Below are 17,271 nucleotides of genomic sequence, written 5' to 3'. Positions count from 1 at the left end.
CCAACGGGCTGTAAGTGGGGTTGTCAGACAGCGCTTCTGGGGAATGTCCTTAAAGGAAACTTCCTTACCCTTCGGACTGTGCATATGAAGACTAGAGCTCAAGCAACCACCTCGGGTCATGAGGTAAAAGGTGTGCACTGAGGCTGGGGACACAACAAGGCAGCAGGACCCAGGTCCGTACACTCTAGACACTGAACCAGTCCTGATGGGCTCCATCCAGGCTTTGCTTATGTGAGGGAGAAATAAGCTTCTGTCTTGTTTGCACCACTGTTCCTATGGGTTTTCTGTCCTATGCAGCCAAATCTAATCCTAAGTGATACGCAGGATAAATTGCACAAGAATTCTCCCCAAATCTGGCTCTGATAGTGTGGTGGTTTTAAAACAAGGCTGCAAATTATTGGATACTCCCTTGCCTTGAATAGGGGCAGACCTGTAACTGCTTCAACCATTAGATGATGGTAGAAGGGAAGCTCTGTGACTTCACTGGCTAGGAATAAGAAGCCACGAAGCTTCCATCTTGTTTACAGGATCCCTGTTCTTGGAGCCTTGAGCTGCCAGGGAAGAAATCCGACTATCTTGGTATCGTCATGCTGGCGAAATCCCAGGTAGGATATCTTGTCCACAGTGCAAGCTGCGCCCAAACCTCTGCCGGCCCAGCCAGCCCAGGCATCAGACAGGTAAGTGAAGAAGCCATCTTGGAAGTAGCTCCACCCTAGCCATTCAAGTCACCCCAGCCATCCAGGTCACCTCATCTGTGGCCCCAAATGTCATGGAGTGGAGAAAAGAGATGACCTTTTCAAATTCTTGACCCACAGAATCCATGAGTATGGTAAGGTAGTTGGCATTTCATACCATGAAGTTTTGGGATGGTCCGTTACTCAGCAATAAATAACTAGAACAAATGGATGATTTCAGTCGACAGTCTTTTAATTCAGGAAGTATATATTGAGCATCTACTATGTGCCAGGCACCATGCTAGGGTCTAGGCATGCTATAATGAGCAAGTGTCAAAGAGAAACAAAACCAGACACCAGTTAAAGTGGTAAGGACAGATCTTAATCAGTAACGTACTGTTGCAATAGGGAAGAGGGTCCAGCATGAATGGATTCAACTTTGATTTGCACAGAATGACTGGGCATTTTAAATAGAGTCAGGGAAGTGCAAAATTACAAAGGAGTGATCAGCGTAAATGCTGAAAATGCTAGCTGTGTCTGCGGCTGGCAAGTATCAGAGTGAGGATTCTATCCTCACAGAGGCTTGGGAGGCAGAGGCCCTGTCCTTCCTGATGATTACATTGTAAAGGAAGGGCTTTCCGTCCTTGGGAAAGACACTCTTGATTTGTAGGAGATACACATACATCTCAAAGGGACAGAGAAAGGATTTATAATTGGAAGCCCTTCTTAGTAAACTCTCTAAGAGAGGGTGGTTAGGGGTGGACGGTTAGGTGTTAACTACAATAAACGGTTAATTCTTTGGATAGCCGTGAGCTTCCTCCAGCAGATATTTAAGGGGGGCTGGGGTGATCCTACCAGGGCAGCCTTGAGCTGTTAAAAACTGTCAGCATTTAAGTCTTCAATGTAAAGGGAGGTAGATGTATAAAATCATCTGTGTTCAGACTCTGTCCTCGTTATAGGCCAAGGTTGAGGTCTAGTTGAGAAGAAGGCTCAGAGGAGCCTGGCTAGGGTTTGAGCAAGGAGAGAGTCTTTGTCAGGAGAGGTATTTTTGACATCATGGTGCTTATAGCGCAATGGAATAGACAGATATTAAAAAGGTAACTTATGGGGCGCCTGGGTGGCTCAGTCGTTGAGCGTCCGCCTTCGGCTCAGGTCACGGTCTCAGGTTCCTGGGATCGATCCCCGCATCGGGCTCCCTGCTCAGCGGGAAGCCTGCTTCTTCCTCTCCCACTCCCCCTGCTTGTGTTCCCTCTCTCACTGTGTCTCTCTCTGTCAAATAAATAAATAAAATCTTAAAAAAAAAAAAAAAAGGTAACTTACTAGAGTTGTGGTTAGTGTGTTGAAAAGTCAGGGTGCTAAAAGGGCTTATAACAGAATAGTTGATGGGTTTAGGAAGGCTTCTCTGAGGAAGTAATGTTTATATGGATACCTGAATGTTAAAGTAATATCAGAGATTTGAAATCACATTTTAGGTTAATGTGGAACTCCCTCTGCTGGATCCCAGCTCAGGGCAATGAATAGTTTTGTATCTCCCATAGAAGGATAGAGTAAGTAAGCTGTACTTTTTTTTTTTTTTTTTAATTTTTTACATCCTGGAAAGCTACTCCAAAGCTTTTTATCGAATATTCTCTATTCTCAAGGGGACCACAGCCAAAAAAGTTAAGAGACATAAATCTGGTCTGATTCTCTCATTTTATGGATGGGGAGCCTGAGACACAGAGTAGGGGAAGGGCCCTCGAACAAGCTGGTCTCAGGTACAGGGAGGATCTCACCTGCCGCCCTCGCCCTGGTAGACCCACAGCCGCCCTGGGGGAAAGCGTCCTGCCCTGAGCACCTCCCCACGGGCTCCAGGAGGGGGATGGGCCTGTGGTGAACTTGCAAAGCGGCTCCTACACAGGACGACCTGCTGCGGAGACTCGACTAGTGGGAAGTGATTCCACCCATGGAACAGAGTCTGCCGGATGGTACTAGAAGGCAGGTGTGAGAGGAAAGTCCTGGAGCTGTGCCTTCTGGCCTCCATCCAGACGCTCAACACAATTAAGATCTGCGGTCAGATTAGAAAACAGACAAGGATTACAACTCATGATGTCTCGGATCAGCTTACCACATTGGAATGCTTCCTGATGCAGGCTCAGCTATAGAGAAGCGAGGGTTGATCTGACACAACCTGGGTTCAAGTCCCAGCTAATGGTAAGAGCTGTCATTTAGCGAGCATCTGTGTGTGCCATAAACCGCCAGACTTTATTCTTCATTTCACTCTCCCGACAGCATTGCAAGGTAGACAGAGGAGGAAATTTTGGCTCAGAGAAGGGAGGTGATTTAGCCAGTGTCGAAGAACATGGCTGTGACAGAGCAGTGGTCTGCGTCCAGGGCTCTTGACTCTGAATTCAGGATTTCCCACCCCACAATTCACTGGCAGACTGCTGTCAGGCCAAAAGGCAACTTAGCTTCATGCGTAGGAGCACAACCTTGGAGCCCACTTGCGTGATGTCACACCTCAGCCCCATCACAGACTGCTCTGTGGCCTTAGGCAATTTGCTCATCTGTAAAATGGTGGTAATAATAATGGTATCTCCCAAGTAGGGTTTTTGGGAGGACTGAGTGATGTAGTCCACCCAGCCAGCCTCCCCAGGCTCAAAGCAGGAGGGGGGAGAGTTTCTACAAGGGCAAACGGAAGGTGTCTGGCCCCTTGCTACTCAGTGTGGTCCTTAGACCAGCAGCATTGGGACCACTTGGGAGCTATTGGAAATACAACAGCTCATTAGCAGAGGGAAAGCAAAAGGAATGGTTATTAACAATGACAAGCTGGCACCCACCGAGGACAAATTCACCTGGGACCTTAATTCTTTTTGTACCACTTCCCAAATTGAGTACCTTGTCCTTCCCTTGGGTTTGTTGTTCATTTGGGGAGCTTATTTGTTCTTTGACCACACCATCTCATTTCATCAGCTGTTCAACCAACAAACGGATTTCTGTAGAAGGCACTTTTGATTTGTCGTATTAGCTCCCTTCATAGGGATCATTTCATCCCTTTGGGAGTTTAATGTGATATATGGTAGATGTGGTATTTCAAACATTAGTGGGGAAAAGATGGCTGATTTAATCAATGATTGGAGCAACTTGATAGCCATTTGGCTATCCTCATACCTTACACCATTTAGATCCAAATGATCTAAAGATGTAAAGGTAAAATAATAAAAAAAAAAATCCAACAATAAAAGTATTGGATGGAAAAAACCCAGAGACCATTATAGAAAAGATTTATAAAGTTGACTACATAAAAATTTTAGTATTCCATAAGGCCCAAAATAATATAAAGACAAAGACAAATCAGAAAGAGACATCTGCAGATGACATTTACCCAGTATGTAAATCAACAAGGAAATAAAAAGAACAGAAATAAAGATGGCTGAAAGATCTGAATAGACAGTTCCCCCCAATAAAGAAATACAAATGGTCAGGGTGCCTGGGTGGCTCAGTCGGTTAAGCATCTGCCTTCAGCTCAGGTCATGATCCCAGGGTCCTGGGATCGAGCCCCGCATCGGGCTCCCTGCTCAGCGGGAAGCCTGCTTCTCCCTCTGCCCCTCACCCTGCTTGTGTTCCCTCTCTCGCTGTGTCTGTCAAATAAATAAATAAAATCTTTAAAAAAAAATTAAAAAAAAAAAAGAAATACAAATGGTCTAGAAACGTATCAAGATATGTTCAATTTCTCTATTTAAAATGCATGCAAATTAAACTTACTCTGAAATATTTTTTCATCTATCAGATTGGCAAAGATTTAAAAGGTTATTCATTCCAGTGTTGGCAAGGATGTGAATAAACAGGCTGTTTATTCCTACCACTGCTGGTAGGAAGGCAAACTGGTATAACCCTTTGGAAAGCAATTAGGCAACATTTATTAGAAATGTTAATGTTCATATCCTTTTGAGTCTGCAATGTCATATCCACAGAAAGAGATTCACAAGTGCTCAAGAGATGAGCTTAAAACAAAAGTAATAAAATACTCTTTGGAGATGATTTTACTTCCAGGCCCTCTGTACCTCCTCCCTAAGCCACTGCATGGGTCTCTGGAATCCAGTCCTCCTGTTCCCTCTCTCCAACCTGTTTCCTCGCTTTTCCTACCATAACTCAGATCTCTCCCAGTCTTTCTGCCTAACCTGTGGCCAAGCTCTCCCATGAAGCTGTCAGTGATACCCCGAACTGTGACACCTTCCTCTGAATTGACAGTGAAAGCTCATAAACCACGCTCTCTGCAATCATGTGGAATTCCCTGGGAGCCAGGGGCCATCCCTATCATCCATAGCATGCCATCACAGACACAATGCCTGGCACACAGAAGGCGCTCAATCAACGTTGGTCGGATGAGGACTGTGTTGGTGATGGAGGTACACTGCTCAGATCACCCTTCAAGAGAACCCACTGGGCGGAGCACAGTTGACGGACAGCCTCCAGCTGCTGTGCCTTCTAATCCTCTGTGAAGTTCTTGCTGAGGCTGTTTCCCCTGGTTTCTCCCAGTCAGTGACTAAGCAGGGGGGTACAAGAACCCAGCTACTTCTGTCTGTTGCAGGACACCCTAGCAGGCCACCTTTGCCTGGGGACTCCCCAGTGCTTGGCTGAGACATTTCTGGAACCGCACAGCACTCTGGAGCCTTCCTACCCCAGCCTCCTCCTTCCCACTCCCATCTCCCAGCTGTAGCATTTGCATTAGGGTCTGAAGGCCCTCCTTCCCTTTTCCTCCTTCTTCCTCCTTTATCCAAGCATTTCTCCTGGGGGCGGCGGGGGGGGGGGAACACCTTGGCATCTGGTTCTCAGAGGACCCAAAACAACAACAAGAGGGATCAATGAAAAAATATTGGAAGAGAGTTCATACTTAATAAAACTACAGATACACTTGCATAAGAGGTTTGTGTACAAAGATGTGCTGGATTCATGCTTCGAAAACTATGTGAATCACCTGGGAGTCATGTTGAAATGCTGATTCTGGTTCAGTAGGTCTGGGGTGGATGCAAGATGCTATATTTCTAAGAAGCTCTCAGGTGGTACCAAGGCTGCTGGTCCAAGAACCCCATTTTGAGCAGCAAGGTGCTGGAATGTTTATATGCACCACTGAGTCTCCTCCCTGCTCTGAACCCTGGGAGGATGACTGGGGGGTGGGGGGTGGGGAACCACAGCAGCAGGCTCAAACCTCGGCTAACAGTTGGGTTTGGCCAAGGAGGAGCACTAGAGAGCAGGAGGAGGGGGAGGTCAGAGGATTTTATTCCTCTGCGGATTTTTCCCTACTAGGTTACCATAGGTTGGCTGTGTCCCTCTACCAAAGGTCCTAACTCCTATCAGCCAGAAGTCTCCATTTTCTCTCTTGCAGAATTCCAGTAACTGCTCCTCTCCCTTCCCCCTTCAGGCCTGGGGTGGCAATGGCTCCCCACTGTTAGCAGCTTTGGAGTACTGCACCAGCTCTGGTGGCTCTTAGTAAACTCTGCCTACAGTTCTGTAATTAGTCCTTTAGTAAATGTTCCTCATTTCTTCAGCCAAGTGTACCGTCGTCTCCTGCTGGGACCCTGACTGCTGTAAGCACTGTCAGCGCAAGATTTTTTTTTATAATAGAACATTGGAAACAAGCTAATTGTGCATCATTAAAAAATGATTAAATAAATTAGGGTACGTCTGCTTAATGGTGTTACATGCACTAAAAAGGATACAGTAGATCTATATTCACCTACGTGGAAAGATGCCCAAGCCATTTGTTAAATTTTTTAAAAAGTAAGATTCTGAATAGCCTGCATAGTATGACTTCATTCATTCAAAAAGTAAAATATGCATTTCTGAAGGCTGGGATTGCAGGGGATGACAACCCTGCTCACAACAAACCTACCAAAAAGAATGGGGGAGGAGGGGGGAGCTGCGAGGATTTTCCGACTCTATCTCTTTCCATCACTTGTCTCTGCTTCACTCCCAGGCAGACTGTCTTCAAGTGGTGGCAGGGCAAGCACAGTGTGGCTTACAACATCCGGACATCCTGACAGCTGACAACCTGAGCACAGAGGCCCTTGTTCCCAATTGCTTTAGCAAAAACTCCTGGGCTGAAGCAATCAGGATGGGCTTGGACATAAGCTAACCACTGAGCCATACAGACTGAGAGTGGGGAGGGAGGCTCCCTAAAAGAAAGGAGGCTTTTCTTCCCAGAGTCAGAGAAGCAGGGCAGGTATAAGCAGCAGATATTCGCTCTCGAGGGAATATTTGTAGTAGACATTTGTTACCCTTTCTGGCTGCCCAGTATCTGAACCCCCTCCCTATTCTGGAGAGTCTCCTACTTTCTAGGGCACCTATCCTGGAGTCTGCCTTCTGCTATATATGCTGAGAAGGCCAGAAATGCACTTTCTCCCTTTTTTGCCAGGCAGAACACATGACCCAGGCTGAGCCATTTACATGCGCTCATCTCAGGCTCTCACTCTGGAGCTGGTAATTCCAAAAAGGGCCTGTGCAGACTCCATCTGAGTATAGGGTGCAGCCATGGCGTGATGTGGTGCATCGTTCTTGGTTGTGGGCCTTCCAAGATTGGTTCTCTGGCCCTCATGGGATCTGTGAACTACAAAAAGAACCTTGTATTAAATCCCCTTTCTACTGAAATTATCCAGAGGGTTTGTTTCTATAGCTCGCAATCAAGAAAGTTGATCAATGCCTATATGTACGTATGCATGTTTGTATACGTGTGAAACATCCTTGGAAAGATGAAACAAATGTGAATATTGGTTACCTATGGGGAGTAGGACCAGGAAAGTGGGAGAATAGGGAAAGGGGCTTTTACTTTTGCCTTATGTCCTTCTATACTGTTGGAATTTATTTTTTACCACACATATAACTTTTATAATGAAACAGCTAGTTAGTAAAAAGATAGCCAATAAATAGAATTTAAAAAGGATGCAATTATTCAGGATTTTCACAGAAACAAATGCCTTCATTAGACCTTCAAAAGGAAATCATCCTCACTTTTGTTGTGATTGAGGCCAAATCTGGAAGTGAGTGAGAGAGTGTACCACTTCAGACACTGGGCCTACGTGTTTAGCTCTAGCCCTGTAACTCGCCTGCTCACTTTCCATGGCTCCCCATTACTCACAGAATAAGTCCCACAGTCTTCATCCTGGCATTCATTGGCCCTCGGCAATCGGAGCCCTCTGTACTTTCAAGACTTCTCATCTTTACACTTTGCTTAGAAGACTTTTTCTTCCAGCCCTGCTGGCCCAGATCCTAAGGGTATTACGATCTTCTCTGATCTGCCAATGCCATGACCCTTATTCCTTCTTCAGGACCTCATCAAGTGCTGATCTGTGTTATAATTCTATGTATACGCGACTTAGCCATTTACGCATCATGTACTGAGCACCTACTATATCTGGCCTTCTGCTAGGTTTTCCGACCACAGCGCAGAGTCTATGGAAGCCAGTTACCCCATATCAGAATGTTAATGTTATCACGAGGAGCAGGCCGTTGTAAGCAGTTTGCAAACACGTTAGAAGCTTTTTTCCCCCTCTGCCTGGATGGCACTCTCCCCAAATGTCAGCATGGTTCCATTATTTCAATTTCTTCAGGTCTCTGTGTGAGTATCACATTCTCAGTGACACCTTCTCTACCCATCCTATTATAAAATAACATCCCATCCTTTATCCTATTTACTTGGATTCAGGTTATGCTCTAGTTATTGTTTCAATAGCACTCATCACTAACACACGTACAAGTTACTTACTTGTTTGTGTATTTACAGCTTGTCTTTCCCCACTGTTAGCTCCAGGAAGGCAGGGATTTTATCTTGTTCCTGCAGCTTCTCCAGCACCTAGAACAGTGCAGAGCTGGCACTCCATAAATATTTGTTGAGACCAGAACACAGGAGACCGGGGTCCCAGTCACAGCGCTCCCGCAGGATAGTCGCGTGACTTAATCTCCCTTAGGCTTCAGGTGTCTCCTCTGTAAACTGGGGGTGGTCACCTGAGCCCTCCCTGGTGACTGACAGGATGCTGCGAGGATCAAACACGGGTCTCAAACTTCAGTATGCACCAGAATCACCCGGAGGCCTTGTTAAAATACACCTGGCTGGGCCCCACCTGCCGAATTTCTGATCCCGTAGGTCTGGGGTGGGGTCAGGAAATTTGCATTTGTAACACTGTCCCAAATGGTGCGGATTCAAGAATCACTGATGAAAAGAGAGGAGGTACAGGAGGTGCTTGTAGCTTTAATTCCCAGGTAAGGACCGGCTCTGAAGGCCCCGCAGGACGTCCCGGGGGCGGGGTACAGAGTGGACCCATCCGAGCCAACAACTATTTGGGAAGCTGCGGTTAAGCGCCCTGCGCCGGCTGGGTTAGGGAACAGCGGCGCTCCACAGGCCGGGCCCGACCGGCGGGGGACCCAGAGCCGGTGGTTCCGAGCTCGCAGCGTGAGTGGGCTGGAGCAGCCGTTCCGACCTCCGCGCGGGGCAGGAAGTCCCCGGAGCCTCCGGGGGGGGCCGCCACCGGCCGCCGCACAGGCAGAGGCGAGCCCGCTCGCCCGGGCGCTCCGAGCTTCCCGGAACTCGCAGTCCCTCCCGGCGCGGCGAGGACGCGCGGCCCGGCGTCCGGCGCGCGCCCGGCACACAGTAGGCGCGCGGCCCCGCCCCCCCGGCGCGCGCCCGGCACACAGTAGGCGCGCGGGCGGCGGGCGGAAGGGGGCGCTGGCGCGCGGCATCCGGGGGCGGAGCCGGCGCGGCCCGGCCAGACCGACGGGCGCGGGCCGCCGGGCCGCGATGGGCGAGGGCGGGCTCCCCCCGGCCTTCCAGCTGCTGCTGCGCGCCTGCGACCAGGGCGACACGGAGACGGCGCGGCGGCTGCTGGAGGCCGGGGCGGCGGAGCCAGCGGAGCGCGGCGCGGAGCCCGAGGCGGGCGCGGAGCCGGCGGGGGCCGAGGCGGCCGGGCCCGGGGCGGCGGCAGCGGCGGCCGGAGCGCCAGTGCCCGTGGACTGCTCGGACGAGGCGGGCAACACGGCGTTGCAGTTCGCCGCGGCCGGCGGCTACGAGCCGCTGGTGCGCTTCTTGCTGCGCCGCGGCGCCTCGGTCAACAGCCGCAACCACTACGGCTGGAGCGCGCTCATGCAGGCAGCCAGGTGAGGGGCCCGGGATCCCCAGGGGTGGTGTCCGGCCGCCCGGCCCCGGGGCCGGGCGGGCTCAGGTGGCCGGCCCAGCCTGGCGCCCCTGCAGACGGCCCGGGAGGTAAAGAGTCAAGGACTCGTGCCAGAGAGCTGAATGGTAAACTTTGGGCAGCTTGGGATACTACAAGAAGTGGGAGCGCTTTTTTAGAATCTTAGAAACATTGGGCCTTTCGAAACAATCTGAAGACCGCGTTGAATAGAATCTTAGAGACACATCATCTTAGAAGTGTTCATTCATTCCTTCTTGCAACAGGAGTTTCCTAAGAACCTACCCACCCTAGCCTGGGTGACGGGGACACTGGGAGCCAGGCACAGCCCCACCAGGCGCAGCTCACAGGCCAGTGGGCAGGCCAGACAAGAGATCAGGCTTGATGGGGAAAGGGTAGGGAGCTCTGGGGATGGTAGACCCAGTTTGGGGAAGTGGAGGAAGGTTTTTGGTAAGAATGATGTATGTATTCAGGTGGAGACTCCATAAGAATTAACCGGGACAGAAGAAGTGGGAGGTGGGAACGGGGTGATAGGAGGCCCACGCAAAGGTTTGAAAGCAAAAACGAACATAAGGCATTGGTAGGACTGCTAGAAAAATGTCAGTGCTAAGAGAGGGCTGGAAGTAGTGGGAGAGGAGCCTCCCCTGGAGAGGAGGCAGATGCTGCGTGGCAGGGCTGAGGAAGATGAGCTCTCCTAAGGGCACTGGGGAGTAATAGAAGGTTCTAGGCAGAGTGAGTGACAGAATCAGATTTATGTTTTGGAAACATCACTTTCCCTGCAGTGTGAATACAGATTGGAGGGATGGGCCAGCGTCCGAAAGCTTTGTTCACAGGGGATTGCAGCAGTCTAGGGAGAGGTGATGGTAGCCTGGACCAGAGCAGAGACAGCAGTGGAGAGCAATGAGATGTTTGAGATATACTCAGGAAGCAGAATGAACAGGACTTGAAGCGCTGGTGGGAAGGAACTCTGGTATGCAGTAAAGTCACTCACCCCTGTTGGCCATCGTCTTAGGTCCCACCCACCCCTCAGTTTGGTCTCTGGTGGGTGTTTTAGTATCAGAAATGGTTACACTCATCTTTTATCCGATTCTGAAAATAAGCTTTTTCGAGCACTTTTTGTGTCAAGCACGGTGTTCAGTGCTTTAAGTAACTCATTCAATCCACAGAAACCTTAGGCTATGTAGGTACTGTTGTCACCCCCATTTTATAGATGAGGAATTGAGGCTCAGAGAGTTAACTTGCCCAAGGCCACACAGCTAGTAAGTGGCACATTCACACCTAGGCGGGTGGCTCCAGAGCCTGTGCTCCCAGCCTCTGCTCTCTGCCACGAATCCCGTAACCGACTGTTTCCTCTTGGTGTTGGCCACAGGGACGCTCCTCACCAAACTGGCCAAATGCTAAAGGGACAGGTTGTGTGCGTGGTGTTTACTTTGGCCCTAACTTCACCCTTGGCCTCTTTACTTCCCTTCTCCTGCCCTTCATTTCTTTGCCTGCCAGTGTGGCCTCTCTGCCCAATGCTTTGGGTGGTAGGTTTGTGCCAGGTCTTTAAACACAGGTGTTAATTGCCGAAATTAATTGGTAATCACAGCAGCTGTTCAGAAAGCCCCACACTTCCCTGTCCTCAGTAATTACCTATTAGAAACTTAGCATCCGCAAAATTATCTCAGCCTTCCTTGAATTCTTTTATGTTTTCAGCCTAATTGAATGACCTCTTGGGCTACCCATGGGTTCAGAAAGTATTCCAAATGTCAGCATTTCTGCTCAGATTCTCTCCTTTTCTTTCTGTCTCATAATGTTTTATACCAGAAGAGCTGGGGTTTGGGATTTTAGGATCTAGGTTCAAGTTTTGACTCTCACTTTCAAAAGGAGAGGCTCTGCTTTCCATTAAAATCTTCAGTTTCCTCATCTGTGAAATGGGCATTATCCGTTTATTTCAGGGGTTATTAAGATCAAATGAGATAAAAATGTGACAATACCTTTTAATCTGCTGTGAGGAATTATACTAGGTTTTGTTTTATGCTTGATAACTAAATAAGTGTGGTTTTTAAAAATTTTCTGCTTCCATGGAGGATACATGAGTTCTTTAGTCCTTTCCATGGCCCGTCTCCGGACCGTCCTTTACTTGGTTATGGCAGTCATTCATTTGACTGACACTGAGCCCCACTCTCAGTCAGCCACCAGTCCTGTCCTCGGAGAGCACACAGTCTAACAAGCAGACATAATGGTAGAAGGAAGGCTCAGGCGCATCCTAGAGGCGAGGACCGGGGATTGCCTGCCCAGATGAAGGGCACCTGAACTCATGAGGGGGGCGGTTCTGGAAGCTGCTCAGAGGAGGTGAGCTCTGAGCTGAATCCTGAAGCAGGATGAAGGGTATACTTAGGAGAGGCGGACAGGAGGGCACTCTGGGCGGAGAGGCAGGATGGCAAAGGCAAAGTTGTGGGAAGAGTAGGATTGGTGGGCACAGGCCAGCATGGAGCCGATGACGTGGGGGTTGGGCGGAAATGAAGTTGGCCCAGCCAGGGTGGACAGGCCTCTTCAGGCAGTGGGAAGCTGGGCAGTGGCCATCAGCTTTGGGGAATGTCATTTTAGGTTGAGGCAACCCCACCATGGAGGATGGGCAGGAAGGAACAAGACTGGAGGCAGGGGGACAGGCTGGGGTTGCAGCTTTCTGCATTTGAGTTTCTGTCCTTTTGATTTGCTCCCTCTCTGCTCTTGGAGAAGAGGAGGGACAGGCCCGGTCCCCCTACAGCTGGAGGAGCCCGTTCTCCAAGCTCTCCCTCCAGAGGCTGAGGTGACCTGGTGCCGTTAAGGTTCACGTCTCTGAAGGTATTTGTAAGTTCAGATCAGAGTTTGGCCTTGGCTCTGCCTCCACAGGGAGAAGGGAGGCCCTAGGTTTATAGGAGGTACAAAACTCACTTCCGGAAAGGGGGGGGAATGCAACAAGAGATTCAGAACGCTGCCTCGCAGATGCGGACGTTATGCAGGCATTATGGTCCCTCTCTGGTCATTCTTCCCCGGTTAGTCCAAGGCTCCTTCCAGCCCTGATACTTCGCTGCTCCGAGCCCTGCGCCAACCAAAACCTGCAAAACAGATCTTTTCTGCCCTCTAACGGCAAAAGAAGGCAGAGGTTTTGCTGGGAAGAGGCATCTGTTTTCCTGGTAGCGGAGTTGGTTGGTGGTCGCCTCTCGGGCGGGCTCAAGCTTCCTGGAGGAGGGCTTCGCCCAGGCCCATTTCCTAGCCCCTGGCAGCGGACATTCCTGCCAGCAGGTGGCAGCAGGCCTCTGGTGAGAGGTGCCTGAGCCCATCTGGGCTGACCACAGCCGGGCTACACCTCTTGGCATGGGGTGCACTGGCTCATCTTGAAGGATCTTCTGTGTGTGTTTGGGGATGGGTAGACATGAGTCAGACATGAGCCCTGCCCATGGGAGTCAGCACAGGCAGAAAAGTAGATTACAAGGCTACAAAGCTGAATAAAATGAACTCTGAGATGTGGGAAGCAGCATGGTATAGGGGAAAGAGTGAGGGTATCAGGATTCAGACAGACCTGGTTGTTCACCTTTGTGATGGTAGACATGTGTGGCCAGCACAGTGCCTGGCGCCAGAAGAAGACCTTTTACTATAAGTAGCTATTATGACTTTAATAATTAATGACAAATGAGGATTACATAAGCTGTCTCCATGTCGGTGCTCCATGTTAGTGTCACTAATTCTCCATCTTCCTGGCAGATTTGGGCACGTGAGCGTGGCACACCTACTTTTGGATCATGGGGCTGATGTCAACGCCCAGAACCGGCTAGGGGCCAGTGTGCTCACTGTAGCCTCTCGGGGTGGCCACCTGGGTGTGGTGAAGCTGCTCTTGGAAGCTGGTGCCTTTGTAGACCATCACAACCCCTCAGGCGAGCAGCCGGGGGCAGGGGACAGCAGGGACGAACTATTGGACATCACAGCCCTAATGGCTGCCATCCAGCACGGGCATGAGGCCGTGGTGCGTCTGCTGATGGAGTGGGGTGCAGACCCCAACCGCGTGGCCCGAACTGTGGGCTGGAGCCCACTGATGCTGTCGGCGCTCATCGGGAGGCTTGGCATGGCCCAGCAGCTGGTAGAGAAGGGGGCCAACCCTGACCACCTCAGCGTGCTGGAGAAGACCGCCTTCGAGGTTGCACTTGACCGCAAGCACAGGGACCTTGCAGACTACCTGGACCCGCTGACCACGGTCAGGCCCAAGACAGGTCAGGCTGTGCCACCACCAACCCTTCCCTTCCCTGCCCTGGCTTCACAAAGGACCCTAAACTGTGTTTAAATGACAGAAGCTGAGGGTCGCCCAACCAGAGGGCATGCACATATCAGAGTCTGGCCTACCGAACAGTGGGTCTTAAGATGTGCTGTGCATAAGAATCAGTTGGGAGTGCCTATTACTTGCAGGTTCCTGGGCCACCCTCTAGGGTGATTTGGTATCTGTGGGAAGAGCCTGGAACCCCCATAGCAAGACCTCTCCTTTCCAACCGGATGATTCTGGTGCAGGACATCCTGGGATCTTTCTAGAACAGAAGTCAGCAGACTTTTTATGGAAAGGACCAGAGAGTAAATATTTTAGACTTTGTGGGCCAGCCTCTGTCAGAACCACTCAATTCCGCTAGAGTGAAAGCAGCCATACGTTATATGTCAGTGAGTGGGTATGGCGGTGTTCCAATAAAATTACCAAAACCGGTTGGGGAGCACATTTGGCCCAGGACTGTAGTTTGCCAACCCCTGCTCTAGAACAGTGTGCCCTCTGCCTGTGAAGACCTTGGCCTCTATAGGGGAGACAGGCAAGAAACAGGAAATGAACATTAAATCCGTAGTACGATAGGTAGGCAGTGCCTTGGTTGGGGGGGGGGCAAGGTTGAGGTTTGGGAGTGGTGATTGGGGCGCTGCAGGCTGTCCCTGGTGGGTGGCCTCCTGGAGCAGGTGAGACTGCAGCTGACGTGCAGGAGCTGAGAGAGTGCTCCAAACAGGCTCTCAGGGAAGAGCCTCCAGGTAGGACAGCAGCAAGGGCAAAGGCTGCGTTATTAATGATAGATTATGAAATAAATAACCATTAGCCCCTAGCTATTTTTGTGAGATGCCAAGAAATCCGCCTGGAAGACCCCCAGTTCCCTCCCTCACATTAGCTACAGGACAGGGTACCCCCCCCCCACCCCCACCGTGGTTGTTCCTTGGGCTGGGCAGAGTCCCCAGAACTGCTCTGCTGCAGATGCCAACACTGGCATCTGGAAGGAGGAAGGGACCAGCCAGGGTCACTTGGCATCGGTGGCACAGCTGCCCCAGCCTTCTGGGGTCAGGCTAGAGGGTCAGTGATTCTTTTGTGTCAGATGGTTGTTTAGCAACCAACACGCAGGCCAGATGACACACTTTTCCCTCAAAGGGTCTTGGCATGAGAAGGCTCCGTCTGCAGCAAATTAGACTCTTACACACTTAAAGGAAAGTGACATATTTAAAACTAAGATGCAGAATCCTTCCTTAATAGTATTGCACAAGCAGAATTAGACACTTGGTTCCATGGCCCTGTCTGTACGTCTCTATAAGAACCCTGGAGTTAAGGAATACCCTTTCTGGGGTGGGTGCCAGTCACTAGTCAAGAGAACAAAAATTGCTGTTTGGATTTCTGGAGCATTTCTCATCTGTATTCTTGATCTCTGCAACCACCATGTGGTCCCCATATTAGCGTGTTATCCCCCTGTTGTTGATGAAGAGACTGATCATTCTGGAAACATGCACTCAAACTCTGATATGCTCACTCCAGACTTGGTGATCCCTGCACTGGGCTGCAGCTTCTTCTCGGCTGCCTGAGGGGGCTGACCTGGACCAGAGATTTAGCCCAGAGTCACAGGTTTCCCTCACAGCCACTCCATCTCTGGAGTTAGCCGAAGACTGCAGGGAGTCCTACATTCGGCCGCCTGCGAGGGGGCTGGTGCTGAGGATAGTCTGCTTTCTGACAGTACCACAGGTACCTGCTAGTCCAAGCTTGGAGGCAGGTGACCGATGAGCAGATGAGGGAGGGGCGAGCATGGGGTGGGTACAGCCAGGCCCCGGTTTGGGGGTAGGCGTGGGCCCCCGTACCAGCTGCGCTGCAGAGACCAGCATGAAAACATCAGGTGGGCAGTGGTCTGCAGGGTCCACGTCTGCAAGGCTGGGGCAGGGGTGACTTTCAGAGTCGTTCAGATTGCTTCTTATTTGAGGAGAACAAAAATGAACATTGGCTCTTCTGGTGGCCACGTCCATGACCTCCGCCTGGGCTCAGCTGCTCAGTGTCTCTGCAGCCTTCTGCTTTGGAATTATCTCAGGGTTGTGCATTTAGTTTTTAGTAGAAAAGAATCGCTTTTTAAACAATTTTTTTCATAAGAATACAGATTTTTCCAAGACTATACTTTTTTTTATTTAATTTAATTTTATTTATTTGAGAGAGAGAGAATGAGAGACAGAGAGCATGAGAGGGAGGAGGGCCAGAGGGAGAAGCAGATTCCCTGCCGAGCAGGGAGCCCGATGCGGGACTCGATCTCGGGACTCCAGGATCATGACCTGAGCCGAAGGCAGTTGCTTAACCAACTGAGCCACCCAGGCACCCTATACTTTTCCATTACATTTAAGAGAGGACATCCCAGAGTTTGGAATGCCCCCAAATGATTGCTTTATGGGTGTGGGATCAGGAAATGTTCTGCTTATTCATGTTTTGCTGGCCAGATGACTGCCCAAGATCTATCTCTGGAGCATTTGTGGACACTCTGAGAATAACTCTTCCAGAAGGGCTACCGGGTTCGTCTGTTACATGGGTCTCTGATCAGATTGCTTTTGGAAGGTAGATCACTTTTAAAGCTAGGCTGTATTGTTACATGCATGTGACTTTTCTGTTCTATTAAGTCTTTTGTGGTTAACTTTTAAAATCTTTGTTTACCTAGATGAGGAGAAAAGGCGGCCTGATATTTTCCATGCATTGAAAATGGGTAAGCGCTTTAGAAAATCTTTTTGGAGATTTATGAATATAGGGACACATTCTCTCAACCTAGTATTTGTAGTCCTTTTCAAGGCCACCCAGGGTGTTTGAGAAAGAAACAGGCATTTTGTTATTTCCTGACTCGGTGGTTTCACACAGGGAGGTTCAGCCCCTGGAGACTGGTAGTTATTATGGTGCTTTATACACAAGTTCCAGACTGCTCTCCCAGCGCCCCCCCCAGCCAAACCCTGTGGCTATGTTCTGGCTTTTCCCTACCTCTGAAATGCCTCACTGCCTACCTGCCCGCTCCACTCTCTTTGTGATGAAGCTGAAAATCTCTCCTGATGTAGACCCCACCTCCAGGAAGCCCTCCCTGATCCTCACCTCCCAGGGAGATCTGAGCGCTCTGCGTGTACATTGCCCTTCATGTTTCCTTCATCTGTTCTCTTAGGATATCAATAACACTTTTTTC

At 50.0% G+C, this 17,271-nt stretch overlaps 1 protein-coding gene and 1 long non-coding RNA gene across 6 annotated transcripts in view; one reads left to right on the top strand and one right to left on the bottom strand.

Moving 5' to 3' along the window:
- Positions 1–2,004: 2,004 nt before the first annotated feature.
- Positions 2,005–9,265, bottom strand: LOC145717071 (uncharacterized). The gene is made up of 3 exons (XR_014140072.1): positions 8,413–9,265; positions 6,983–7,257; positions 2,005–2,718 (listed from the first exon to the last, which is right to left on the bottom strand). It is a non-coding gene; the product is annotated as an uncharacterized LOC145717071 (long non-coding RNA).
- A 141-nt stretch (positions 9,266–9,406) lies between these two features.
- ANKS6 (ankyrin repeat and sterile alpha motif domain containing 6) overlaps positions 9,407–17,271 on the top strand; it is a 65,888-nt gene continuing 58,023 nt past the window's right edge. For 4 of the 5 annotated variants that reach the window (XR_014140070.1, XR_014140069.1, XR_014140071.1 and 1 more), the window contains exons 1-3: positions 9,407–9,797; positions 13,556–14,058; positions 16,765–16,809. Coding sequence is in view for 2 of the 5 variants with exons in the window: in XM_081803258.1 (XP_081659384.1) it covers positions 9,442–9,797; positions 13,556–14,058; positions 16,765–16,809 (904 nt within the window). In the remaining 3 variants the exon portion in view is untranslated. The remainder of the gene's footprint in view (positions 9,798–13,555; positions 14,059–16,764; positions 16,810–17,271) is intronic. The other variant, XM_081803259.1, reaches the window with a different exon arrangement.

The sequence above is a fragment of the Leptonychotes weddellii genome, chromosome 14 (assembly GCF_054177405.1).
Source record: "Leptonychotes weddellii isolate Sample4059 chromosome 14, ASM5417740v2, whole genome shotgun sequence".
In the NCBI taxonomy this organism is placed as follows: Eukaryota; Metazoa; Chordata; class Mammalia; order Carnivora; family Phocidae; genus Leptonychotes; species Leptonychotes weddellii.
Note: the sequence above shows the minus strand (reverse complement) of the source record. Positions and strands in the feature narration are given on the sequence as shown.